The following is a 23,747-nucleotide window of genomic DNA, read 5'->3' as shown; positions in this document are numbered from 1 at the left end:
AAAACGATATTTTTCAGTTTATAAGACGCACTCCCCCTGTACAGGGATTGAGACTAAACTGATTCTGAATTTAATAACAGCAGCAAGACTGTTGATTGGACAATACTGGAAGAAAGAAGAGGTACCTACAATAGAAGAATGGATACTGAAAGTCATTAATTTGGCTGAGATGGCTAAAATCTCAGCTTTTTTAAAAGACAATACGCAGGAAAGATATTTAATTGAATGGAAAAAATGGATTGATTATCTACAAAATAGATATCAGATTAAGAAATATCAGATTGCCTTTGAATAATTAGAAAGTTATTTTATGTAATGGGGAGGGGGTTAGGAGATGAAAAGCTTTGGATGTGGTTATTTGGATTGGAAGGGAAAATTTTATTCTATGTTTGCTTTATGTATAACAATACCTTGTGATTGACCCGGAAGCCGGGGGAAGGAGGGGAAGGGGTTTTTGGGAGGAGGGGAAAAGGGGGGAAAATGTCTTTGTTTTTTTTAAAACTCTTTCAATAAAAAAAAAAAAGACGCACTCCCCCCACCAAAAGAGGCTGAAAATTTGGGTGCGTCTTATGCTCCAAATGTAGCTTTTTTGAAGCTTTTTTTCAGTGCTAACGAGGCGCTAGCGAGTGAAGCAATCTTCCATGCTTTGCGTGCTTTTCTCATTGCTTCTCCCTCTGATGATCGGCTGTGCTTTAGAAGCTGTTTTTCAGCCCTAACGAGGTGCTAGCAAGTGAAGTGATCTTCCACCCTTCACCTACTTTTCTCATTGCTTCAACGATTAGTGTGCTTTAGAAGGTGGTTTTTATCCCCAACCAGGCGTGTGTGTGCGCTCAAAACCAGCAAACTAATGTGCTGAAGCTGACCAGACTAAGGGCGCTAGCCAGATGAATACCTGGTAGGCAGAATTTTTGCCCCCTATTTTCCTCCCCAAAAACCAAGTTGTGTCTTATACTCCGAAAAATACAGTAAATTTAGCAGCAACAAGGGTGGAAGAGCTATTGTGTTACCTTTTCAGCCCTACAGTTGTTTAGGCCCATACTATTCAAGGACGGAAGCTTTCCATCAATATGTGGTTGCTGCTGTTGCTGCTGCTGCTCCCGCTGGATTTGTTCTCTCATCTTCCGAGCCTCCTGAATTGCTTTCATTACAGTGTCCTGGTCCCCAAATAGGGCAGGTGAGTTAAGACTGGAAAGGATGTCTAGAAAAAAAGGAATTATTATAAGAGTGCATTAAAATATCCTCTTTTCAAGAGATTTATACACAGACACACAGACACACATGTATTGTAATTTCAGCTGCTGCACATATTAAAGCCTGTATCTTTAATATTAAAATGGATAGCAATTTTAGATTTGGGCAACAGCTGTAATTTTGTTTTCCATCCTGAGCGATGTTCAATCAGAGATAACCTCTCCTGAAGCAATTAACAAAGATTATTATTATATTAATGATTTAATCAAAACATTTGATGCCTTTTAAAGTGAGAATTTCAGCATATTTTTCAATCCTAGCGCAAAGTATTAAATTGCACCTACAAATGTTTTTTGCTTTGTATTCATAAATTTATTTTATTAACTGACATTCATGAAAAATTCATGTTATGTTTTCTTACAGGTTAATATTTCCAAGTACTAACTGATTATCACTACAATATAAACTCAAAGTTGCAAATAAATTGAAACGATATATTTTTAATTCCAGTTCTGATCAGAAACAGATGTGTATGACTATTAAATAAATACTTATTACTTCCACTGTTGGATTTAATTATATAAAATATTACTTGTCTATGTTTCAATAAAAGCATAACAATAACAGTGTAGAATATTTAAACTTCATGCTTTTGCCAAATTTAGGTAGGTTTCTTGAGACTTTAGATTGATCAGGATAACACTTGATTTAATTACAATATATCTGGATTATAGCAGTATGCTTTTTGGATGACTGTTTTATAGAGTTCTTAGAAATTACTCCTTGTATGAGACAACAAAAGCAAGCACCAAAATTGATTAAAACTTTACATTCCAGTTTTTGCAGACCCATTGAAATATTAATAATTAATAATGTTCCCACAAATCAGTATCATTTCTGAGCAACCACATAGGTTTTCCCCAGGATGAATTGGCTCCAACCTGATCCTTCAGATCTTCCAATAGTGTACCCATCACTGTCCAACTTACTGATGGTCTTCTCTTTCTTTCCACCTTTCCTAGCATCAGAGCCCTCTCTAGGGAGCTCTCTAGACCAGGGATCCTCAACCCCTGGGCCATGGACACTACTGGGCCGTGGCCTATTTGGAACCTCATACATGCGCAGCTCAATTTACCCAAGTTGAGCTGCACACATGCATGTGCGCATCAGCACATTGCAAGTGGAGCTGCGCACTCATGCACATGCCAGCCCAATGCTCATGTGGTCCAGTTCGCCTTTTCCCCCCACAGCTGGACCGCCAAGCTGCAAAGTTTGGGGACTGCTGTTCTATAGGTCTTCACATAATAGGTCTGAAGTAGGATAATTTGAGAGTGGTCGTTTGTGCCGTAAGTGAAACTCTGGAGATTTGTTCATTGATTCATTTTGTTTTTTTGTTTTTGTTTTCTTGGCTATCCATGGTATTCTCAGGAGTTTTTCCCCAACATCAACATTCAAAACTGTCAATATTCTTTCAGATCCACTTCTTTAAAATCCAATGTTCACTTCCATTGAGTGTCCTAAAAATCCAATGTTCACTTCCATTGAGTGTCCTAAAAATCCAATGTTCACTTCCATTGAGTAGGGAATATCATTGCCTGCACTATTCTGATCTTTGTAGATATAGACATAAAAGGGCATCTGAATATTTTTCCCATAGCCAATATGCTGCTATTTTGCATATAGTCTGCAGTGTATCTAACAGTTGTTCCTTTACTGTTGATTTTTGATCCTAAAATGGTGGAAGGTTTCTGTCCTTTAATATATTCATTGTTAATTCTAAATTTGCTTGTTGTGCCTGTTGTCATTAGTTTGGTCATCTTTATATTTAATGTTAGTTCCAATTTTTCACTGCACTTTTTTTAGAGTTTTCAGACAGTTTACATTTTCAGTAGCATCTTTATTATTTACTTGACCTGATCTTGTTTGTCTATCAAAGTTGGAACTGATTAGCATTTGGACTGGGAAAATATCCTAAAAGAAGTCAGTCACAAACCAATCTCTACAGAGTTGTTCCATGACATTTTTACTTTTGATGTTACTTATTACTGACTTTGTAGATTGTTATCTATTTTATATTAGCTATTTTATATTATTTATTACTATGTGCTGCCCAAAGCCCCCTTTGGGGCAGATGGTCACATAAATTTGAATAATAAATAGATAAAATGTCTGTGCCAATAAATTGATATTTTAAGCTCATATGTGGCTTATATGTGGCTTTGGGGTGAAGTACCATCAGTACGCTGATGACACTCAGTTGTACTTCTCCACCCCAGGTCACCCCAATGAAGTTGTCGAAGTGCTGTCCCGGTGCTTGGAAGCCGTACGGGTCTGGATGGGGAGAAACAGGCTCAAGCTCAATCCCTCCAAGACGGAGTGGCTGTGGATGCCGGCATCTCGATTCAGTCAGCTGCAGCTGCAGCTGACTGTTGGAGGCGAGTTATTGGCCCCAAAGGATAGGGTGCGCAACTTAGGTGTCCTCCTGGATGAGCGGCTGTCGTTTGAAGATCATTTGACGGCCGTCTCAGGGGCCTTCCACCAGGTTCGCCTGGTTCGGCAGTTCGCCTTCCTTGATCGGGATGCCTTGTGCACAGTCACTCATGCACTCGTTACCTCTCGCTTGGATTATTGTAATGCTCTCTACATGGGGCTCCCTTAAGGTGCGCTCAAGGCTTCAGCTAGTCCAGAATGCAGCTGCGCGGGTGATAGAGGGAGGGTCTCGTACCTCCCACGTAACACCCCTCCTGCGCAGACTGCACTGGCTACCTGTCGCTATTTGGGTGCACTTTAAGGTTTTGGTTATGACCTTTAAAGCGCTCCATGGCTTAGGGCCTGGGTACTTACGGGACCGCCTACTGTTACCATATGCCTCCCACCGACCCGTACGCTCTCACAGAGAGGGACTTCTCAGGGTGCCGTCCGCCAAGCAATGTCGGCTGGCGGCCCCCAGGGGAAGGTCCTTCTCTGTGGGGGCTCCCACACTCTGGAACGAACTTCCCCCGGGTTTACGCCAAATACCTGACCTTCGGACCTTTCGCCGCGAACTGAAGACGCATCTTTTTATTCGCGCGGGGCTGGCTTAAATTTTACGGATTGTATAGTTTTATTATTAATTTTAAACGGGGTTTTAATTTTTATATATTTTAAAATTTTAGGCAAGTATAATAAGTTTTTTAATTCTGCATTTTATAGGTTATTGTCTAGTCTGTTTTTATTTGCCTGTACACCGCCCTGAGTCCTTCGGGAGAAGGGCGGTATAAAAATCTAATAAATGAATGAATGAATGAAAATGTGACAATGCAAGCTACACTTCTTGGCCCTTCCATAGAGAATCTGTGTGTGTCTAGAAAATTTTGCCTTTGAGTTAAGGAAGTATTTAGAAAGCCAATGCTGCCAATGTCTCCAGGGAACAAGTAGCTACCCCATGAACCCAGGAAAAGATGCAGCTTTAAGGAGGACCTGATAGATTTAATAGGACCTCCTTAAAGAAGGCCATGCCCAATCTGAAACACCTTTTCAGCCTCAGATGTGAAGAACCGAATCTCTGCAGTTGTAATGACTATTTATTATATTTAATATAGCCACCCCAGTAGTGGGATTCAAATCCCATCACTACCGGTTTGCTCGTTGGTGCTCATAAACAACACTTCTGTGCATGCGCAGAGAAGTCTGGGTGGCTGGGCAGAGCCTCCCGCCATCACCACTACAGTATCAACCCACCACTAAGCCGCCTGCTCCAGTGGTCTAGCTGAGCATGACTCAAATAATTTATGCTTTTTTTTAATTATTTACCCTTTAAGGTATATTGAAAGGACTATTTTCCCTCATAGATTCTCATATAAATCTATTGAGATAAAATAAAAATCAAAGACCTAATAAAAATGACAGTGTTTCCATGCAATAAATGTTTAACACCTTGAAAATGTTAAAAAACCTTGACTATACCTGGTTTTGCAAAGATAGATAGATAGATAGATAGATAGATAGATAGATAGATAGATAGATAGATAGATAGATATAGATATATATAGATACACACACACACACACACACACACACACATATATTTCTGAAGCTTTCATGGGTGTTTGTATATAGGTCTTTGGTTGTTCGGGTTTTCTCCCGTGTAAAATTGGAAGTGTCTTGGTGACGTTTCAACGAAGTCTCATTCGTCATCTTCAGGCTTCAGCTTCATGCTTCTGGAAGGAAGGAAGAAACAGCTTCCTTCCTGTTTCTTCCAAAAGGAAGAAACAGCTGCGATCACACATTGCTCCCAGAAGCACGAAGCTGAAGCCTGAAGATAACGAATGAGACTTCGTCGAAACGTCGCCAAGACACTTCCAATTTTACATGGAGAAAACCCGAACAACCAAAGACCTATATATACATATATACACATATACATATATTCATATATATATATATATATATATATATATATATATGTATGTATGTATGTATGTATGTATGTATGTATGTATGTATGTATGTATGTATAGTCACCAAGATACTCTCAACCTTACACAGAAAAAGACCCGAATATGACAAGACCTACATACCTATACCCATGAAAACCTACGAAAACATATATATATGTGAAGACCAGAGACTCCTCATCTCTATTTGAAATGACCCATATTTGTTCCTTTTTTGAGTACCTAGAGAAGATCCTCTTCCCAGAGTCGCGCTAATAGGACTGGGGATTCCACTTCTATTGCCCACATTCACAGGGCTGGTTTTACACGTAGGGAAGAGGCTCTGCGTTGGCGACGTCGGGGATTTGACAGGTTCTGCTGTCTTGGGTCTAGCCGAGAGATTCAGTGGCTGTGCAGCATCATCCTAGAAGAGTTTAATGTAAATAATTATTAGGAGAAGACAAATGAAGCACATTATCACTTAGGAAGCCACAGCTATTTTACACCTTCCAGACAATACTGCATTTTCCTGCAATAATAACAAAAGAAGCTAATTATCTACACTCCTTGAAGATTCAATGAAAGGGAAACCTCATTAATTCTTCTGTGCTGTGCCTCTGTTTACATTAACTATGTGGCTAGAGCGTTCTTTTTTGACAAATTAAAATCTGAATTAGCTTGCATTACTGTTTAATTTCCTAATGTGTTTTCTGAGATCTAAATTAACCCAGGGCATTCACAAAGAATGATTTAAAAAAAAAAAAAATCTAACCAGCAATGTTGCAGTGTTTAACTGTGTCTGCTGGAAACTTCTTAAAGTACAATATGGTGTATATGTTATTAATATGCACATGAATGAGGGGCGGCGTTAGGGTAAAAAATTTAAAAGAAGAACACTGGATGACTTAATTGTTTTAGTTTTATTTCCATAAACTGTAGCTATGATTGTCTTGCCACTCTGTTTTATGAAAGACTTTTCAAATAAAGACTTTTCTAGATGAGATGGGTGGCACATAAATCTAATAAATAAATATAATTTCAATAGAATATTTTCTTCATTTCTTTCAAAAAGTCTAGCAATGTGCTTAATATTGTTATAGCAGCATATTTACTGGTACAAACCCAAACTGATGATGAAATGTTTATATCTTTAGTTTACCAATAACACCAGACACTAGTACAAATGAAGTAAAATAACATCTGGTTCTTACTTTTTAGTAAACTATGGTTGCTACTGACAGGACAGAACATCACAGAAAAGGTCTATCTATGTGATCATTCAGAGTTGACAATGATTTGATGATATAGAACAACAAAAAAGAAACAAGAAGGGATGAACAGTTCGGTTTTATCATTCTTCAGTGGTTGCTTATTTAAACTCCCTTGATCAGTTGCTTTTAATCCTGAATGTTTGCACGAAATTTAATGTATTAGGTCAAAAGCAGGGAAGAGGGTTCAGAAGAGGTTCAAGATACTACTGTACTAAAACCTGAAGCAAAGCTAGCTTGTGTTTATGTGTTTACTGTGATTTATTAGTGGTCTGTTTTGTATTTATTCTTTATTTTATTGTTTTAAAATTATTTTAGTTGATGTATGCCACCTTAATTATAATTTATGAGTGGCGTGTCTGCCTATATCTGTCCATGAGAAAGAAAACATGCCGTATTCCCAGAATTCACATTCATATTTCTGAAGTTTTACTTAAAATGTACATTATTTTTGTATCATGATTCATATACTCTAGCTGTGTATAACTACATATATGATTGCCATTAAATAGATTTTACAAGGTCAGCTTCCATCGACTTTTTAAGAACAAATGCTAACATTTCAGTTTCTAACGTATTGCATGCATATACATATACCTTATACATGGAAAAATAAAACAAACTTAATTTCATATTGACATATTCAGATTCATGATTTTCAAATTATGACAGAAAGTTGCTCAGTTTGTGTAACCTCTGTGTAAGAGTTTTTGAACTGGATGCTATCCAATGACGCTCCGTTCTTCTAATCTTCTTATCTTCTAATCCAGGAAAGTAATCGGTACAATATTGTCCAGCCTCAGTAATGAGCCAGGTGACAGAAAACAAACTGAAACTAAAACCAGAAAGATGGAGGGTGCGTTGATTAAAATAATAATTGATCTTTGAGTTGAGATAAAGTTTGCTCAGAGTAGCTTTGTGTTTCCCCAGAAAGAACAGCTTTGCAGTTTATGAATGTTCCCAAAATGTCCTTGAATTTATAAATGGTGAGAAGAGTCTTGAGTTAGCCATAATTAGTATCAATTACCTATAATTTGGGTGTCAACCATCTTCATTATTGCAAAGTACTATGTGCATGGGCTCCAAGATTACCGCAGATGGGGACTGCAGCCAAGAAATTAAAAGACACTTGCTCCTGGGGAGGAAAGCTATGGCAAATCTAGACAGTGTACTAAAAAGCAGAGACATCACCCTGCCAAGCAAAGTGCGTATAGTCAAAGCTATAGTTTTCCCAGTTGCAATGTATGGCTGTGAAGGTTGGACCATAAGAAAGGCTGAGCGCCAAAGAATTGAGGCTTTTGAACTCTGGTGCTGGAGAAGACTCCTGCGAGTCCTTTGGACTGCAAGGCGAACAAACAAGTCAGTCCTAGAGGAGATCAACCCTGACTGCTCTTTAGAAGGCCAGATCCTGAAGATGAAACTGAAATACTTTGGCCACCTAATGAGAAAGAAGGACTCACTGGAGAAGAGCCTAATGCTGGGAAAGATTGAGGGCAAAAGAAGAATGGGACGACAGAGAACGAGGTGGCTGGATGGAGTCACTGAAGCAGTAGGCATGAGTTTAAATGGACTCCAGAGGATGGTAGAGGACAGGAAGGCCTGGAGGAATGTTGTCCATGGGGTCGTGATGGGTCGGACACGACTTTGCAACTAACAACAACTATGTGTATGTGGGAGCATTCTTGAAAAGCACCCAGAAATTGTCATAATGTGGCAAAATGTGGCAGCCAGACTAGAACAACTATAGGGACAATATCAATCCTATGTGAAAAGACATGACTAACTCACAGTTGCCCACCGGACCACACAAAATATTGGTCCTGGCTTTGAAGACACTAAAAAACTAAGTCCTGACTATGTGTCAGCCTTTTGAAGTACGCAAGTTCAGGAAAGAGATATCAGGAATGTTATTTTACTGCCTAGAATAAAATAACAATCTTGAAAATCTGAGAGAGATTCTCTCTTTCCCCTCTTATACTAAAGGGCATCAAAGCTGGCCAATCTTAAGTTTTTTCTTCCCTTCCCTTCTAACTATCCTGGCTAAACCTGTCTAGACACAAGAACAGTTTTTTTCTCAAATGCCATCACTCTGCTAAACAAGTAATTCCCTCAACACCGTCAAACTATTTAAAAAATCTGCACTACTATTAATCTTCTCATCATTCCCATCACCCATCTCCTTCCACTTATGACTGTATGACTGTAACTTTGTTGCTTGTATCCTTACAATTTATATTGATATTGTTTCCTGATTACTTATTTGTACCCTATGACTATCATTAAGTGTTGTAAGTGTTGTACCTTGACGAAGGCATCTTTTCTTTTATGTACACTGAGAGCATTTGCACCAAGACAAATTCCTTGTGTGTCCAATCACACTTACTGGAACTGAATCACACACAATCTGGAACTGAACACACTCAAAACCGTAGAAATGGTGGTAGACTTTAGGAAAAACCCTTCCATACTTCCACCTCTCACAATACTTGACAACACAGTATCAACAGTAGAAACAGTAGAAACCTTCAAAGAGTCCCTCTCTGTGAGAGCGCACGGGTCGGTGAGAGGTATTCGGTAGCAGCAGGCGGTCCCGTAGATAATTGTTTGTTTATTTTATTTTACTGAACATTAGGATTTTATCTGTATTTTGGTTTCATTGCACTTACCTATAATTTATATTCTTGTTGCTTTTTAAAGGGCAACAGATTTAAATCCAATAAATAAATAATTAAAAAATGAGACAAAATTAGTTTGAAGAAAATCTATTAAAAAAAATCTGTGCTACTACTTCTGGAAACGCAAGAATGGAAAGAACTTGTTCTTTTGATCTAGTGTTCCGCTTTACAATACTATCTTTTGCTGTTCTTCAGAGAACTTGTACCCTCTACTGAACTTGTTAGCAATCAGCCAGGCACAGCATTTTTGGGATAGCAGAATACTGAGTTTCTGTAATTAAAATGAAAAGAGCCTGGCAACCTGGCTCTTTCATTTAAAGTATGCCCAAAGCTGAGATATGCTGGATAGAAAGGTGCATCATCTATATTTCAGCAGGCAGAACTGAAGACTTCAAAGCTGAGAAATATATGAAAGAATACAATAATACTCTCCATTATCTTATCACTGGCATTCTTCTTGCTGTCAAAATTGCACACAGCACATCTTACAGCAAGAAATTTATTGAATAGGGCAATTCAAAACTACGCCATTTTTATAACACTGTACTTTCATGATAGTTTAGTTTTATTATTATATAGGAATTATACCCTTCAGTGTTTGTGGTAGTAAAATATATAGTATTTTATCAACCAGTCATATTGGATGAAAAATAATGTGGTAAAACTTTTATGCCAATGCCATCCTTATAACTGACACTGCAGGGAGACTGGCCCAGTTATTTCACCTAGTCAAATCAATTCCCATAAGGTATTCAGGCAGGAATATAGAACATGCTTACTAGATTTTGCTAATCCTGTTCCACATGAAATGTGTCAGTTGTATGCAAATATTTTCATCTCTTTTAAACAGTAGCTTTATAGGTATTATATCTTGCTTTTAATGTGCAGAAAGCTAAGGTTTTACACCTAGGCAGGAAAAACCAAAGGTGCAAGCAGTGGTGGGATTCAGCCAGTTTGCACCACTTCGGGAGAACCGGTTGTTAACTTTCTCAGCAGTTTGGCAAACTGGTTGTTGGAAGAAATCATTAGGACAGAGAACCGGTTGTTAAATTACTTGAATCCCACTACTGGGTACAAGTACAGATTAGGCAAAACCTGGCTCAAAAACAGTAACTGTGAGAGGGACATTGGAGTCCTAGTGGATGATCACTTAAATATGAGCCAGCAGTGTGCAGCAGCAGCCAAAAAGGCTAATACAATCTTTGGTTGTATAAACAGAGGCATAGAATCAAAAACACATGAACTATTAGTAGAAAAATGTGGGTTAGACAGCACCACCACCAGATGGATTCGTAACTGGCTGACCAACCGCACTCAACATGTAGTCTTCAATGGAACTACATCCACATGGAGGGAAGTATGCAGTGGAGTACCCCAAGGCTCTGTTTTAGGCCCAGTACTCTTCAACATCTTCATCAATGACTTGGATGAGGGGATAGATGGGGAACTCATCAAATTTGCAGATGACACCAAGCTGGCAGGAATAGCCAACACTCCAGAAGATAGGCTCAAGTTACAGAAAGATCTTGACAGACTTGAACATTGGGCGCTATCTAACAAAATGAAATTCAACAGTGAAAAAAGTAAGGTTCTACATTTAGGCCAAAAAAACAAAATGCACCAGTACCGTATATGTGGTACCTTGCTCAATAGTAGTACCTGTGAGAGGGATCTTGGAGTCCTAGTGGATAACCATTTAGATATGAGCCAGCAATGTGCAGCAGCTGCTAAAAAAGCCAACACAATTCTGGGCTGCATAAACAGAGGGATAGAATCAAGATCACGTGAAGTGTTAGTACCACTTTATAATGCCTTTGTAAGGCCACACTTGGAATATTGCATCCAGTTTTGGTCGCATGATGTAAAAAAGATGTTGAGACTCTAGAAAGAGTGCAGAGAAGAGCAACAAAGATGATTAGGGGACTGGAGGATAAAACATATGAAGAACGGTTGCAGGAACTGGGTATGTCTAGTTTAATAAAAAGAAGGACTAGGGGAGACATGATAGCTGTGTTCCAATATCTCAGGGGTTGCCACAAAGAAGAGGGAGTCGGGCTGTTCTCCAAAGCACCTGAGGGTAGAACAAGAAGCAATGGGTGGAAACTGATCAAAGAAAGAAGCAACTTAGAACTAAGGAGAAATTTCCTGACAGTTAGAACAATTAATAAGTGGAACGACTTGCCTTCAGAAGTTGTGAATGCTCCAACACTGGAAATTTTTAAGAAAATGTTGGATAACCATCTGACTGAGATGGTGTAAGGTTTCCTGCCTGGGCAGGGGGTTGGACTAGAAGGCCTCTAAGGTCCCTTCCAACTCTGTTGTTATGTTATGTTATGTTATGTTATGTTATGTTATGTTATGTTATGTTATGTTATGTTATGTTATGTTATGTTATGTTATGTTATGTTATTAGTACTATCTTATAAAGCCTTAGTAAGACCAGACCTGGAATACTGCAACCAGGTTTGGTCACCACATTACAAAAAAGATGTTGAGACTTTGGAAAGAAGAGAAACTAGAGGCCTGGAGACTAGAGGCCTGGAGACTAAAACATATGAAGAATGGTTGCAGGAACTGGGTATGGCTAGTCTAGAAAAAAAAAGGACTAGGGATGACATGATAGCAGTATTCCAGTATTTGAGGGGCTGCCATAAGGAAGAGGAAGTCAACTTATTTTCCAAAGTACCAGAAAGTAAGATAAGAAACAATGGATGGAAATTAATCAAGGAAAGAAGCAATCTGGAATTAAGGAAACACTTCCTAACAGTGAGAACAATTAATTAGTGGAATAGCTTGTCTTCAGAAATTGTGGGTACCTCATCACTGGAAGTTTTTAAGAAGAGACTAAACAGCTAGTTGTCTCAAATTGTATATGGTTTCCTGCTTGAGCAGGGGTTGGACTAGAAGACCTCCAAGGTCCCTTCCAGCTCTATTCCGATTGAATTGAAAATACAGGCTTTCTTGCCTCATGAAACAATACTTTGCTTTACTATTTGAAATAGAAATACTCCTCTTACGTTTGTAGTTATTATGTTGGCACAGAGCTAAGGGCATTCATTTATACACATAAATTCCTAATAAACAGGACTGATTTGAAACATTTTGTTTCCTGACAATATAAGGAGAGTGGCCTTGACTTCTCCTTCTTCGAGATATCTAGGGCAGCTTGTGCAGCACAAATTATTATTATTATTATTATTATTATTATTATTATTATTATTATTATTATTATTATTATTATTATTTCAATTTTTATACCGCCCTTCTCGAAGGACTCAGGGCGGTGTACAGCCAAGATAAAACAAAACAATACAAAAATATACAATTTAAAATACAAATTAAAAAACTTATTATAAAGGTGGCCTAAAAACTTTAAAAATATATAAAACTAAAAACCCCATTAAAATTAGTAATAAATTTAATAAACAAATAGTTTAATTCTCTAAGACCAGGCCCTTACTGCTTACTTTTCGGCTTACTCTTTGTTCATTCTTACTCAAATCAGACAGCACATTTCACATGAACAATGAAGACATATACAAAATTAAATGACAACATTTCAGAATTCAATACAGGTACATAGCTATTTCAGAGACAGGTCTGAATATCTTTTGTCCAACAAATAGACCCACTATGTAGCTTGTTTGTCAGGCTCTAAATGGGCCTTTGGGAAGATCAACCAAATCAGACTTTCAAATAAGTCTGCCCTCAGAAATAAGCAAGGGTGCTACTCCTGCATGTCTGTGCAGAATTAAACAAGGGAATTACTTGAACAAATCTATTCTCTGCGTATCTATTCAGAATGGATCTTGCCCAATTTACTGCAGCTAAACATAAATAAGATGGTAGTCACCTTATAGAAGATTAAACAATAACTTTTCCACTCAAGAGCAAATTTTTTACACAAGCACACACACATACTTTTACAAAACCAATGATGTGAGCACTTTTTTCAATATATGTAAAATGAGAATAAATTAGTATTTGCAGAGTGCAACAAGAATATACCTGTTCAAATGCAAATTGGATTTAATGAAACTAATTTCCAGGTAAAGATAGTAGGATTATAACACTCTTCAACAAAACTAAATACTGTAATGTACAGTAGAACTGATGGTTTTTATAACTTTTCAGCAGTTTCTGAAAACAGCCTAAAGCAGCGGTCACCAACTGGTGGTCCATGGACCACTAGTGGTCTTCGAGAAAATTTGGGTGGTCCTCAGAAAACTTATTTGCATTTCTTATATTGCACTAAATCAGGGGTCCTCAAACTACGGCCACTGGGCCAGATACGTACAATGAACATTTGTGTTGCTGCAGAGAGTCTCCCCCTTTGAGCTCTTTTTGTGTGGGTCAGAGGAGGGCAGAAATTCCAACTTGGGGTCTGCTTCAGCCTCCTGGTGCGGGGCTTTGGGCGAAGGCTGGAGGGAAGTGCTGCTGGTGGCAAAGAGCTGGAGGGCCTTGTTCCAGTGGGACTGCATCATGGCCTGGAACTGGCTGACCATCTCAGCCCGCTGAGCCTTCAGGTGCCGGTACCTTGCCTTGCACTCCCACAGATCTTTCCTCTGCTTGGAAAGCCTATGCTCATAGCCCTCAGTGAGGTGCTTCTGCTGAGCCTTCTTCTTGGTCATTTGAATTGAGCCAGCTGTTTTGCCAACTCTTTCTCATGGTGGCTGCTTAGCTCCAACAACTGCTTCCTGTTAGGGCCCTAAGGGCCCACACAGGGAGGCGAGGAGTGGCTGGGAGGGAAGGAGCAAGTAGAGGCTGGCAAGGCACCCCTTGATGTGAGTGACATTGAGTTGGCCACGCCCACCCAGTCACATGACCACCTAGCCACGCCCACCCAGCTGGTCATTAGGCAGATCATATTGGTAGTCCGCGGGATTTTAAATTATGAATTTAGTAGTCCCTGAGGTCCAAAAGGTTGGTGACCTCTGGCCTAAAGCTTTTCTCCTATCTGCCCCACTTCTGACCACTGGCATATAATATACAGTGTAAGCAAAATATCATAAAGGAAAACATAATTTATTTCTCACGTGACCTTTTCCAAAATCACTCACTTAAACCCACTCACAAATCTCTCTGTTTTTCTTTATGTCATTTATCAAGCAAATAGTAAAAATCTATGATGCTGATGCAAAGGAAATGGACAACTCAAATCTGAAGATTGGGGGTAATTAGATAATTTTATTAATATCAAAAATATTATGCTTCCAATTGCTCCATCATGAGCATGTCCAGAAGAATCCCCCTAGATGGGAATAATAAAAGAAGTACAGGAGGACAGAACAAAGTTAAAAGTTCAAATATAGTATATTTAGACTTCAGTAAGTCATCTGACAAAGTAGACCAAAGCAGACCACAGCCTACTTCTTGATGAAACATTACAATGTGGGATAGACAGTACCACCACCAGATGGCTGACCAACTGCACCCAGTGAACCTCAACCTCATCTATATAAAGGGAAGTATGCAGTGGCATAGCTCAAGATTCTGTCTTGGTCTCAGTGCTCTTCAACATCTTCATAAATAATCTAGATGGGAGGATAGAAGAATAGAAGGGATAGAAGGGAGGATAGAAGGAGAATTCATCCAAATTGCAAAGTGGGGCTACTACTTTGGAAGACAGACTCAAAATTCAGAAGGATCTTGACAGACTTGAACACTGGATCCTTGAACAAGATGCAAATCAGTGGTGAGAAAAGTAAGGTCCTGCACTTAGGTAGGAAAATCAAATGCATAGGTACAGAATATTCTTCCCTGGAGAATATTTACTACCCTGGAGGAAGTGGTAGACTGCTAAGATATCGAATGAGACATAGTGCACCTCCAACAAAAATCTGACATCATGGGCAAAATGGGCAGCAGATTCTTAGTGCTACTTAAGATGGTACTTTACAATAATTTTCCACAGTGCATGAAAGATTCAATAAAAGTTTAGGAAATGGTTCGGTAAATAAGAAGAAATAAAAAAAGAAAGGACTTCATAATGACACAATGGCACTTCCCCCTATTACAACATATGCAACAGAGGTGGCCCGTTAAAATGACTGGGATGGTATCATTGCTTGCCATCAAGATTATGTAACTTGTACTACTTGGAATTATCAGAAATCTTCAATGGGAATCCATAAACTGAAACCAAAAGAAATAAACAAAAATAAATCTCTTGGTATATATGCAACAGCAGTTGACATTACTTCTTGTGGAAACTTTGCAGTAATTGGACTTTCAACAGGGCATGTGGATAAATACAATATGCAGTCTGAAATTCACAGGGGACATTATGGTGAAGAAAAAGCTCATGAAGGCTGCATAATGTAGCAGTGGATGGACTCGACCAATTTATAATCACAATAGGAAGTGAAGGATTGATCAAATTATGGAAATTCAAGATCACAACATTTGTTTATTCTATTGATCTCTCCACGTCTCCAAATAAACTGTTGCTTCACAGAGATAGTGGCATTCTGGGAATAGCTATGGATGATTTTGGCATCAAAGTTCTGGATATAGAAACAAAAAAACAAGAATAGGTGGCACCTGCCTCAACAGTAGTAACTGTGAGAGGTATGTAGGTGTCCTAATCGATTACCAATGTGCTGCAGCTGCCAAAAAAGCCAACATAGTCCTAAACTGCATCAACAGAGAAACAGCATCAAGATCACAAGAAGTGATGGTACTACTTTATATTGGACTAGTAAGGCCACACTTGGAATACACGCCACGATACAAAAAAGATACTGAGACTCTAGAAAGTGTGCAGGCAAAAGCAACAAAGATGATAAAGAGTATAGAGGCTAAATCATATAATGAATGGGATTGGACAGCCATGTGTTCAGAATGATATAGGGTCTCCTGCTTGTGCAGGTATTTGGACTAGAAGACCTCCAAGGTCTTTGCACAACTACAGTACATATTGGATGAAAGGAAGGGACTTTTCCTTGGTTAGTCAAATAAAACAAAAGTTATTCATTGCATGGAGAATCCCTACATAAAAGGAATTTGCTTAATTTGCTTTAAATGTGTATCCTATGCTGATACAAATGCTGACCCAAGTTGCTAACCAACAATAAGCTACAAATGTATCATCAAAATATAAAATATTTTAATTAAAACTCATTCAGTGGAATTAATTATTTCATCACAATTCTTTTCAATTGTATTCAATTGTATTAATAGAAATAGCAATAGCACTTCACAGTGCTTTAGAGCCCTCTCTAAGTGGTTTACAGAGTCAGCATATTGCCCCCAACAATCTGGGTCCTCATTTTACCAACCTCGGAAGGATGGAAGGCTAAATCAACCTTGAGCAGGTGAGAATCGAACTGCTGGCAGTTGGCAGAATTAGCCTAAACTACTGCACCACCACGGCTCTATAATAATATAGATTCATCCTTATCTACAGTAGCCTTATGTCAAATGAAGCAATGCTAAAGGACAGTGAATCAAGAGGTCTCTGCGTGCAGCTGGAATATTCAGGAGAACAAACTAAATCAATACCTTAATTTGAGTTACAGGGCTGGTCCCTCTCTTTTCGTTTTTCATCCCGGTTGGTGAGAGCGTCCCTGTCGTATTTGGCGGCTGAGGCGTGGAAGGCATCTTGGTGCCAGGCGATACCTGCATGCTGGCCAACTGAGCGGCATAGAGTTGCTGCAAAACAAGAATAGTTTTTCTCTTTTAGGAGCCCTGGAGCAGAGATTCCTAAGTGGCAAGTGCTGTGTTTTGTGTTTTTGGACTTGGGGCATCACACATCTAACCAGCATGATGAAAGGTATGGACCCTTCTGGATTAAGGGTCACAAGAAAAAACAAAAACAAATCCTGGGTATCATACCAACAATGCTTAATTTTGTTTTTAATGCCTTGCAGTATTTCTCTGACTTGAAGATTATGATTACAGGTAGTCTTCGACTTACAACAATTTGTTGAGTGATTGTTCGAAGTTACAATGGAATTGAAAAAAGTGACTTATGACCATTTTCCACCTTTATGACCATTGATCACCTTTTGTGACCTTGCATGAAATCAGGGGTGGGCTGCTGGGTGTTCATAGGGGTTCAGGAGAACCTCTAAAATTCTGTCAGTTCAGAGAACTCCCAAATCCCACTCCTGGCTGGCTCCACCCATCCTACCCCTCCCAGGAGTCCCCACGCAGCCTGTTTTGGATGCAGGTAAGTGCAGGGCACGCACAGAGCCTCGAAGAAGGTGAAAAACAGGCCTACCAGAAGTTTGGGAAGGCTAGAAACGGGTCCATTTCCAACCTCCAGAGGGCCTCTAGAGCCCATGTTTGCCCTCCCGGAGGCTTGACCAAAACCTCTGGAGCAAAAACGCCCGCCCGCCATGTTGCAGGAGGCTGACTAGGCCACGCCTACCATGGCCACGTTCACCATGACCACGCCCACCCAACTGGGCAGAGAACCCCTTGCTAAAATTTTTGAAGCCCACCCCTGCATGAAATCCACCTAGATCTGGCAGCACCAGTCTTTCTAGTCTGCTCATTCTAAATTCCACTACTGTGTCACACAGATCCTACTCAGAGAGAATACAAAATGTAAGAATTTGCTATAATTAAAGATTTAGATGAATACTGTGATTATTGCTCCTCTGATCCCAGTCTTTTTCGTGCACAGAAATTACATGCTCCATGGTATTTACTTTTATTTATTTAATTTTTTTAGCAGCATATGAACTAGTATATTCTTAGTATCATTTTTTATTAGTTTCATAGACCAGAATATTATTGATGAGCAATTGCAAAATTCCTAGGTATATTATTTCATAGACAACCTACATTGTATCACCATAATAGAAGAACCCAATTCGAGGGAAATGTGATGTTGTAAGAGGGCATATATTTATATAGCTGGGTCTGTGCTTATTTGTTTACTTTAAAAAGTTGTACTTCACTTTTCCTTATATAGTTTATATTGCTGTGACAAATGCCATGATCCATCTACAGACACTCTTTACTTGGGAACAGAAAATTGAAGGGGTAGGCAATGTTTTCTCAGTTTACAACTTGTATTAACAAAATGTGTTCCCTGCCATGATTCAGATGTCACGTCTTGCCCCAAGAACAAGCCAGAATGTACCTAAACTGAAGGTTCAGTTTTCTCACTTTGTCTTCTTCAAGGCATATCTCAGATCTACTTATGTCAGCTATGTTTTGTGAGAGTCTAGAGACATACTTAATATGGATTCAGAAAAGAAAGTGCATGACCAAATGAACTTTTATACTTTGGGCAAATCTATTCAAGAATGTCAAAGCAAGGCACTGAGTCATTCTTAGTCCAAGAGCAATATTTTTCAGAGGCAATTTATCCTCAAATAAGGCAACATGTCGATCATCTCTCAAAAGGCATAAGGCTGAAACAGAACCATACAGAGCCTTCTAGATCATTATTCATTATGAAATTCCCTTCATGTGACCTGGTTTTCAGGATCAGGAAACATCTAATTGTTATGTAGTCCAGAATTTCAAAACATTTTATAGCCTTGTAAAGAGATACTTTTTTGTTGACTAAAAATAACCCTCATTTCAGAGTTTTGCATAATGGCTGTATTCTGCTGTGGGGTGAAGAACTGTGATTATATTAGCCACAGGCACTCAATCTAATTTCAGTGACTAAAATAGTGATCAAGGTTCCACATGCATATTGACATTTGATACTTCAACAGAAATATTTTCCATTGCAATGTTAACTTCACAGCTCTTCGTAGCTCTTTTAAGCTACTACAATGTCATTGATTTTATCATGGGTTAGTCATCTCTGAATGTCAGGAGTCATAACTACTGTTTTCAGAATAATTGTTAATTTTTAATAGTTGTACCCTCTTCTACTGTATTTTTGTTGGTTCATGAAATAATAGTTTCATGGTTGGTGCAATATTTTCAGAACAAATAAATAAAACCTGCTTTTGCTTTATATGTGAGACAAACTCTGAAACAATAAGTGAAGATAGATACTGAAGGATCTCTGCATACTAATCCAGAGGATTATCTATTACACACCCTATGTGAATGAATCTCTCTCTCTCTCTCTCTCTTTCTGTGTGTGTGTGTGTGTGTGTGTGTGTGTGTGAGTGAAATTTTTTAACAGTGACATTTTATAAAGAAGAAATAAACTTGCAGATGAAATTTAGTTGAATACTGAAATTAATGTGGGGATCATGTTTATTTTATTGTTTGATTTTATGCCATCCAACTCCAAGCAAATCTAGGCAGGTTTCTGTATACTATATAAGCTGGAATGATATAATAAGAACTAATACACAACAGCAACAAGACTAACTTAAAAAATTAGGAAAGGAACAAGAGGGTGAACCTGGCAGACAATCTATAACCGTGATGGCAAACCTATGGCACGCATGCTGGAAGTGGCATGCAAAGCCATCTCCCTGGCCTCGCCAGCCATCACCTGCTGCTCTTCCGGGTTCTGGTGTGCACATGCATGCTGGCTAGCTGGTCTTCACGAGCGCATGCGTGCCAGAAACTGGAAGACCAGGTGACACTCCGTGCCAAAAGTGGATCAACACTGATCTATAATATTCCATGAAAGGGGCTCCAAGCAGGTCTTTATGACTTTCTGAAAAAACAGCAGTATGAGAGCCATCCACATATCAGAAGGTACCTTGTTCCAGGGGGCAGGCACTTCAATAAAGAAGACGCACTCCCTGGGTCTTGATAGATGACATTGTTTAATCGAAGGAAGCCAACTGGGCAGATACCAGAGGTGGGTTTCAGCAGGTTCTGACCAGTTCTGGAGAACTGGTAGCAGAAATTTTGAGTAGTTCAGAGAATCGGTAATAAAAATTATGACTGGCCCCACCCCCATCTATTCTTTGCCTCCCAAGTCCCAGCTGATTGGGAGGAAATGGGGATTTTGCAGTAATCGACCCCAAGATTGGGGAGGGAATGGAGATTTTACAGTATCCTTCCCCTGTCACGCCCACCAAGCCACGCCCACAGAACCGGTAGTAAAAAAAATTGAAACCCTCCACTGGCAAATACCACGGGAGATAAATAATTAGGGCATATACTGTAGATCACAACCAGCACCTTGAGTCGAACATTTTAAAATCCAAAACCAACTATAACAATGGATAAACCTTTATAGGATTCAATACAGATCATTGTCATTTGCCATAGATGAACTGACGAACCATGGGAAGCTGCTGTAGTGAATTAAGTCGTGATTTCTTGGACTACAGCCTCCTATTTTTACAATTATATGTAGGGTTTAGTTCATTTTAATTTGCTTTCAGTGGCATCCATATGGGGAAGAGGGAAGCGATGGACCCCCCCTTTTTTTTTCTTATTTGCATCATTACATCGTGCACGTGCCAAAGAGATCGAGCATGCAGTATGATGCTAAAATGTTGTTTTTGTCATTCTGAGAAAAGCAAGAAGTTCCTGCAGATTTGCTATTTACTTTCATGAATTATGAGTACACTAGGCTAAGGTGAACCAAAGTGATTTCAAAAACACTTTGTGAAGTGAAGTAGGTACAGTATTTCAACCTCTCCAAACTCTTGAGGTTTCAGAGGGCTGGATTTTTTTCCTAGTGATCCTAAGCATCTTTCTCAATCCCAGTCTAAGAAATTTAACACAGCATGAGGTGTTGTTGTTTTTTTTTTAAATAAACTTCCTTGGATCCTTAACTACAGACAATCCCAGGAGCCTTCAATTTCATAAAATGTAATTTTACATTTCACATGTTTCACATGTTACTGTGTCCCCGCAAATGGAGGCAATTTTAAAAGAAGCTAAAAACTCATCAGCAACTTAACTGTGTGACAATTCAGAGGCAACTACAAAACTGCTTCCAAGAGTCTGCCAAGGGAGCCAGATGCTCTTGTTAGAAAAAAAGCTCTCTGCTCAGCATCTGGGTTCTTTGAAAAAAAATGATAAATCCCACTTACAATTGCATACATCATTTAAAGATAGCAAATAGCATACACGGTTTGAAGATAGCAGAAGTTTAAAAGTTATTAACTGGATTAAGTTACATACTTTAAAAAATTGTTCTGGATAGACGGGGAAACCTGAAATAACAGGTTTTAGACATCTTTCCCATGCACATTTTATGCATTTAAGGTCTCATTTGAACATATGTTACCTGTTACAATGTGTGTGTGTGTGTGTGTGTGTGTGTGTGTGTGTGTGTGTGTGTACAATATATACCAAATGTAGATATTGCAAATATCAATGTTTCTATAGTCAAAATAATAATAATGCAACAAAACTACACATTTGTATATAACGTGTCAGTAGGATCATAACAATAGCACTTAGACTTATATAGCACTTCACAGTGCTTTACAGCCCTCTCTAAGTGGTTTACAGAGACAGCATATTGCCCCCAACAGTCTGGGTTCTCATTTTACCAACTTCAGAAGGATGCAGTGAGAATCGAATTGCTGGAAATCAGCAGAATTAGCCTGCAATACCATGGCTCTTCATGTTAGCTAAATATAATGTTAATAAAGTGAAAATGTTATTATAGCTTTTAAAGAATCCTAGCATTATGGGTCAACACCCCTCCCCCCCACACACACACATTCATTAACACATGTTCAATTTAATTAGCTTTAGAAATCTAATCTGCAGGTTATTTAGTGAGCCATGGTGGTGGTGCAGTAGTTAGAATGCAGTATTGCAGGCAAAGTCTGCCCACAACCAGGAGTTTGATCCTGATGGGGCTCAAGGTTGACTCAGCCTTCCATCCTTCCAAGGTCTTCAAAATGAGGACCCAGATTGTTGGGGACAATATACTGACTCTGTAAACTGCTTAGAGAGGGCTGCAAAGCATGATGGGGCAGTATATAAGTCTAAGTGCTATTGCTATTTACAGGTATTCAGTTTTGACTTGGGCTAAACGATAATAGTGCAATATTTTAAAAAATGGAATCTGAATAATGTACTCTAGGAACAGGAAGTACAGGAAACAAATAGTCATAATGTTTTAAAACTGTACTAATTAGTGCCTGCGAAACATGCTAACAATTTCATAGGCTGGTTTGTATCAGTTTTCCCTCATGCAACACTATCCAGGAATATGTTTTCATAGGGAATGTCTTCTATGAATCAGGCTCTCTATAAATACAGCTGTTGTTCCTCATTAGGAGCCATATCAAGGGCTGCCACAACTGAGAGTAAGTAACTGGGTTGACAAAAATAATTAGTAAAATGCAGGGGTTGAATCCATGTTTGCTCCTCCCACTCCCCTCCCCCCCAGTTGATAAGTGACATCTGATTTATAACAGTTTTCTAAGGCTGTTTAGGGAGTAGAGACAAAGGACCAAAGAATCATGCATTCCATGTTGAACTGAAACATCATCATCATCATCATCATCATCATCATCATCATCATTATTATTATTATTATTATTATTATTATTATTATTATTATTATTATTATTATTATTATTTAGATTTCTATACCGCCCTTCTCCCGAAGCAAACAATACAATATACAATTAAAACGAAATTAAAAAACTTATTACACAATTGGCCAAAAACTTTAAAACATTTAAAATTCTAAAAACCCATTAAAATTCATATAAAATTTAGGAATATGGAATATAAATTTAAAAATACAGCAAAATTTAAGCCAGCCCCGCGCGAATGAATAAATGCGTTTTCAATTCACGGCGAAAGGTCTGAAGGTCAGATATTTGGCGTAAACCAGGGGGAAGTTCGTTCCAGAGGGTAGGGCCCCCCACAGAGAAGGATCTTCCCCTGGGGGCCGCCAGCCGACATTGTTTGGCGGATGGCACCCTGAGAAGTCCCTCTCTGTGTGAGCGTACGGGTCGGTGGGAGGCATAAGGTAGCAGTAGGCGGTCCCGTAAGTACCCAGGCCCTAAGCCATGGAGCGCTTTAAAGGTAGTGACCAAAACCTTAAAGTGCACCCGAAAGACCACAGGCAGCCAGTGCAGACTGCGCAGGAGTGGTGTTACATGGGAGCTACGTGGAGCTCCCTCTATCACCCGCGCAGCTGCATTCTGGACTAACTGAAGCCTCCGGGTGCACTTCAAGGGGAGCCCCATGTAGAGAGCATTGCAATAATCCAAGCAAGAAGTGACAAGAGCATGAGTGACTGTGCACAAGGCATCCCGATCAAGGAAGGGGTGCAACTGGCGAACCAGGCAAACCTGGTGAAAGGCCCTCCTGGAGACGGCCGTCAAATGATCTTC

General features: G+C 39.1%; 1 protein-coding gene across 24 annotated transcripts in view; it reads right to left on the bottom strand.

Moving 5' to 3' along the window:
* The window catches only part of SOX6 (SRY-box transcription factor 6), a 517,338-nt gene that overhangs the window by 53,748 nt on the left and 439,843 nt on the right, over positions 1 to 23,747 (bottom strand). For all 24 annotated transcript variants that reach the window (XM_058159020.1, XM_058158967.1, XM_058158946.1 and 21 more), the window contains 3 exons: positions 17,053 to 17,202; positions 5,850 to 6,030; positions 1,008 to 1,198 (listed from right to left, as the gene is read on the bottom strand). In XM_058159020.1, coding sequence (XP_058015003.1) covers positions 1,008 to 1,198; positions 5,850 to 6,030; positions 17,053 to 17,202 — 522 coding nt within the window. The remainder of the gene's footprint in view (positions 1 to 1,007; positions 1,199 to 5,849; positions 6,031 to 17,052; positions 17,203 to 23,747) is intronic.

This window comes from Ahaetulla prasina, chromosome 1, assembly GCF_028640845.1.
Source record: "Ahaetulla prasina isolate Xishuangbanna chromosome 1, ASM2864084v1, whole genome shotgun sequence".
Lineage (NCBI taxonomy): Eukaryota > Metazoa > Chordata > Lepidosauria > Squamata > Colubridae > Ahaetulla > Ahaetulla prasina.
The sequence above is the reverse complement of the archived record's forward strand: the minus strand, read 5'-3'. Positions and strand labels throughout refer to the sequence as shown.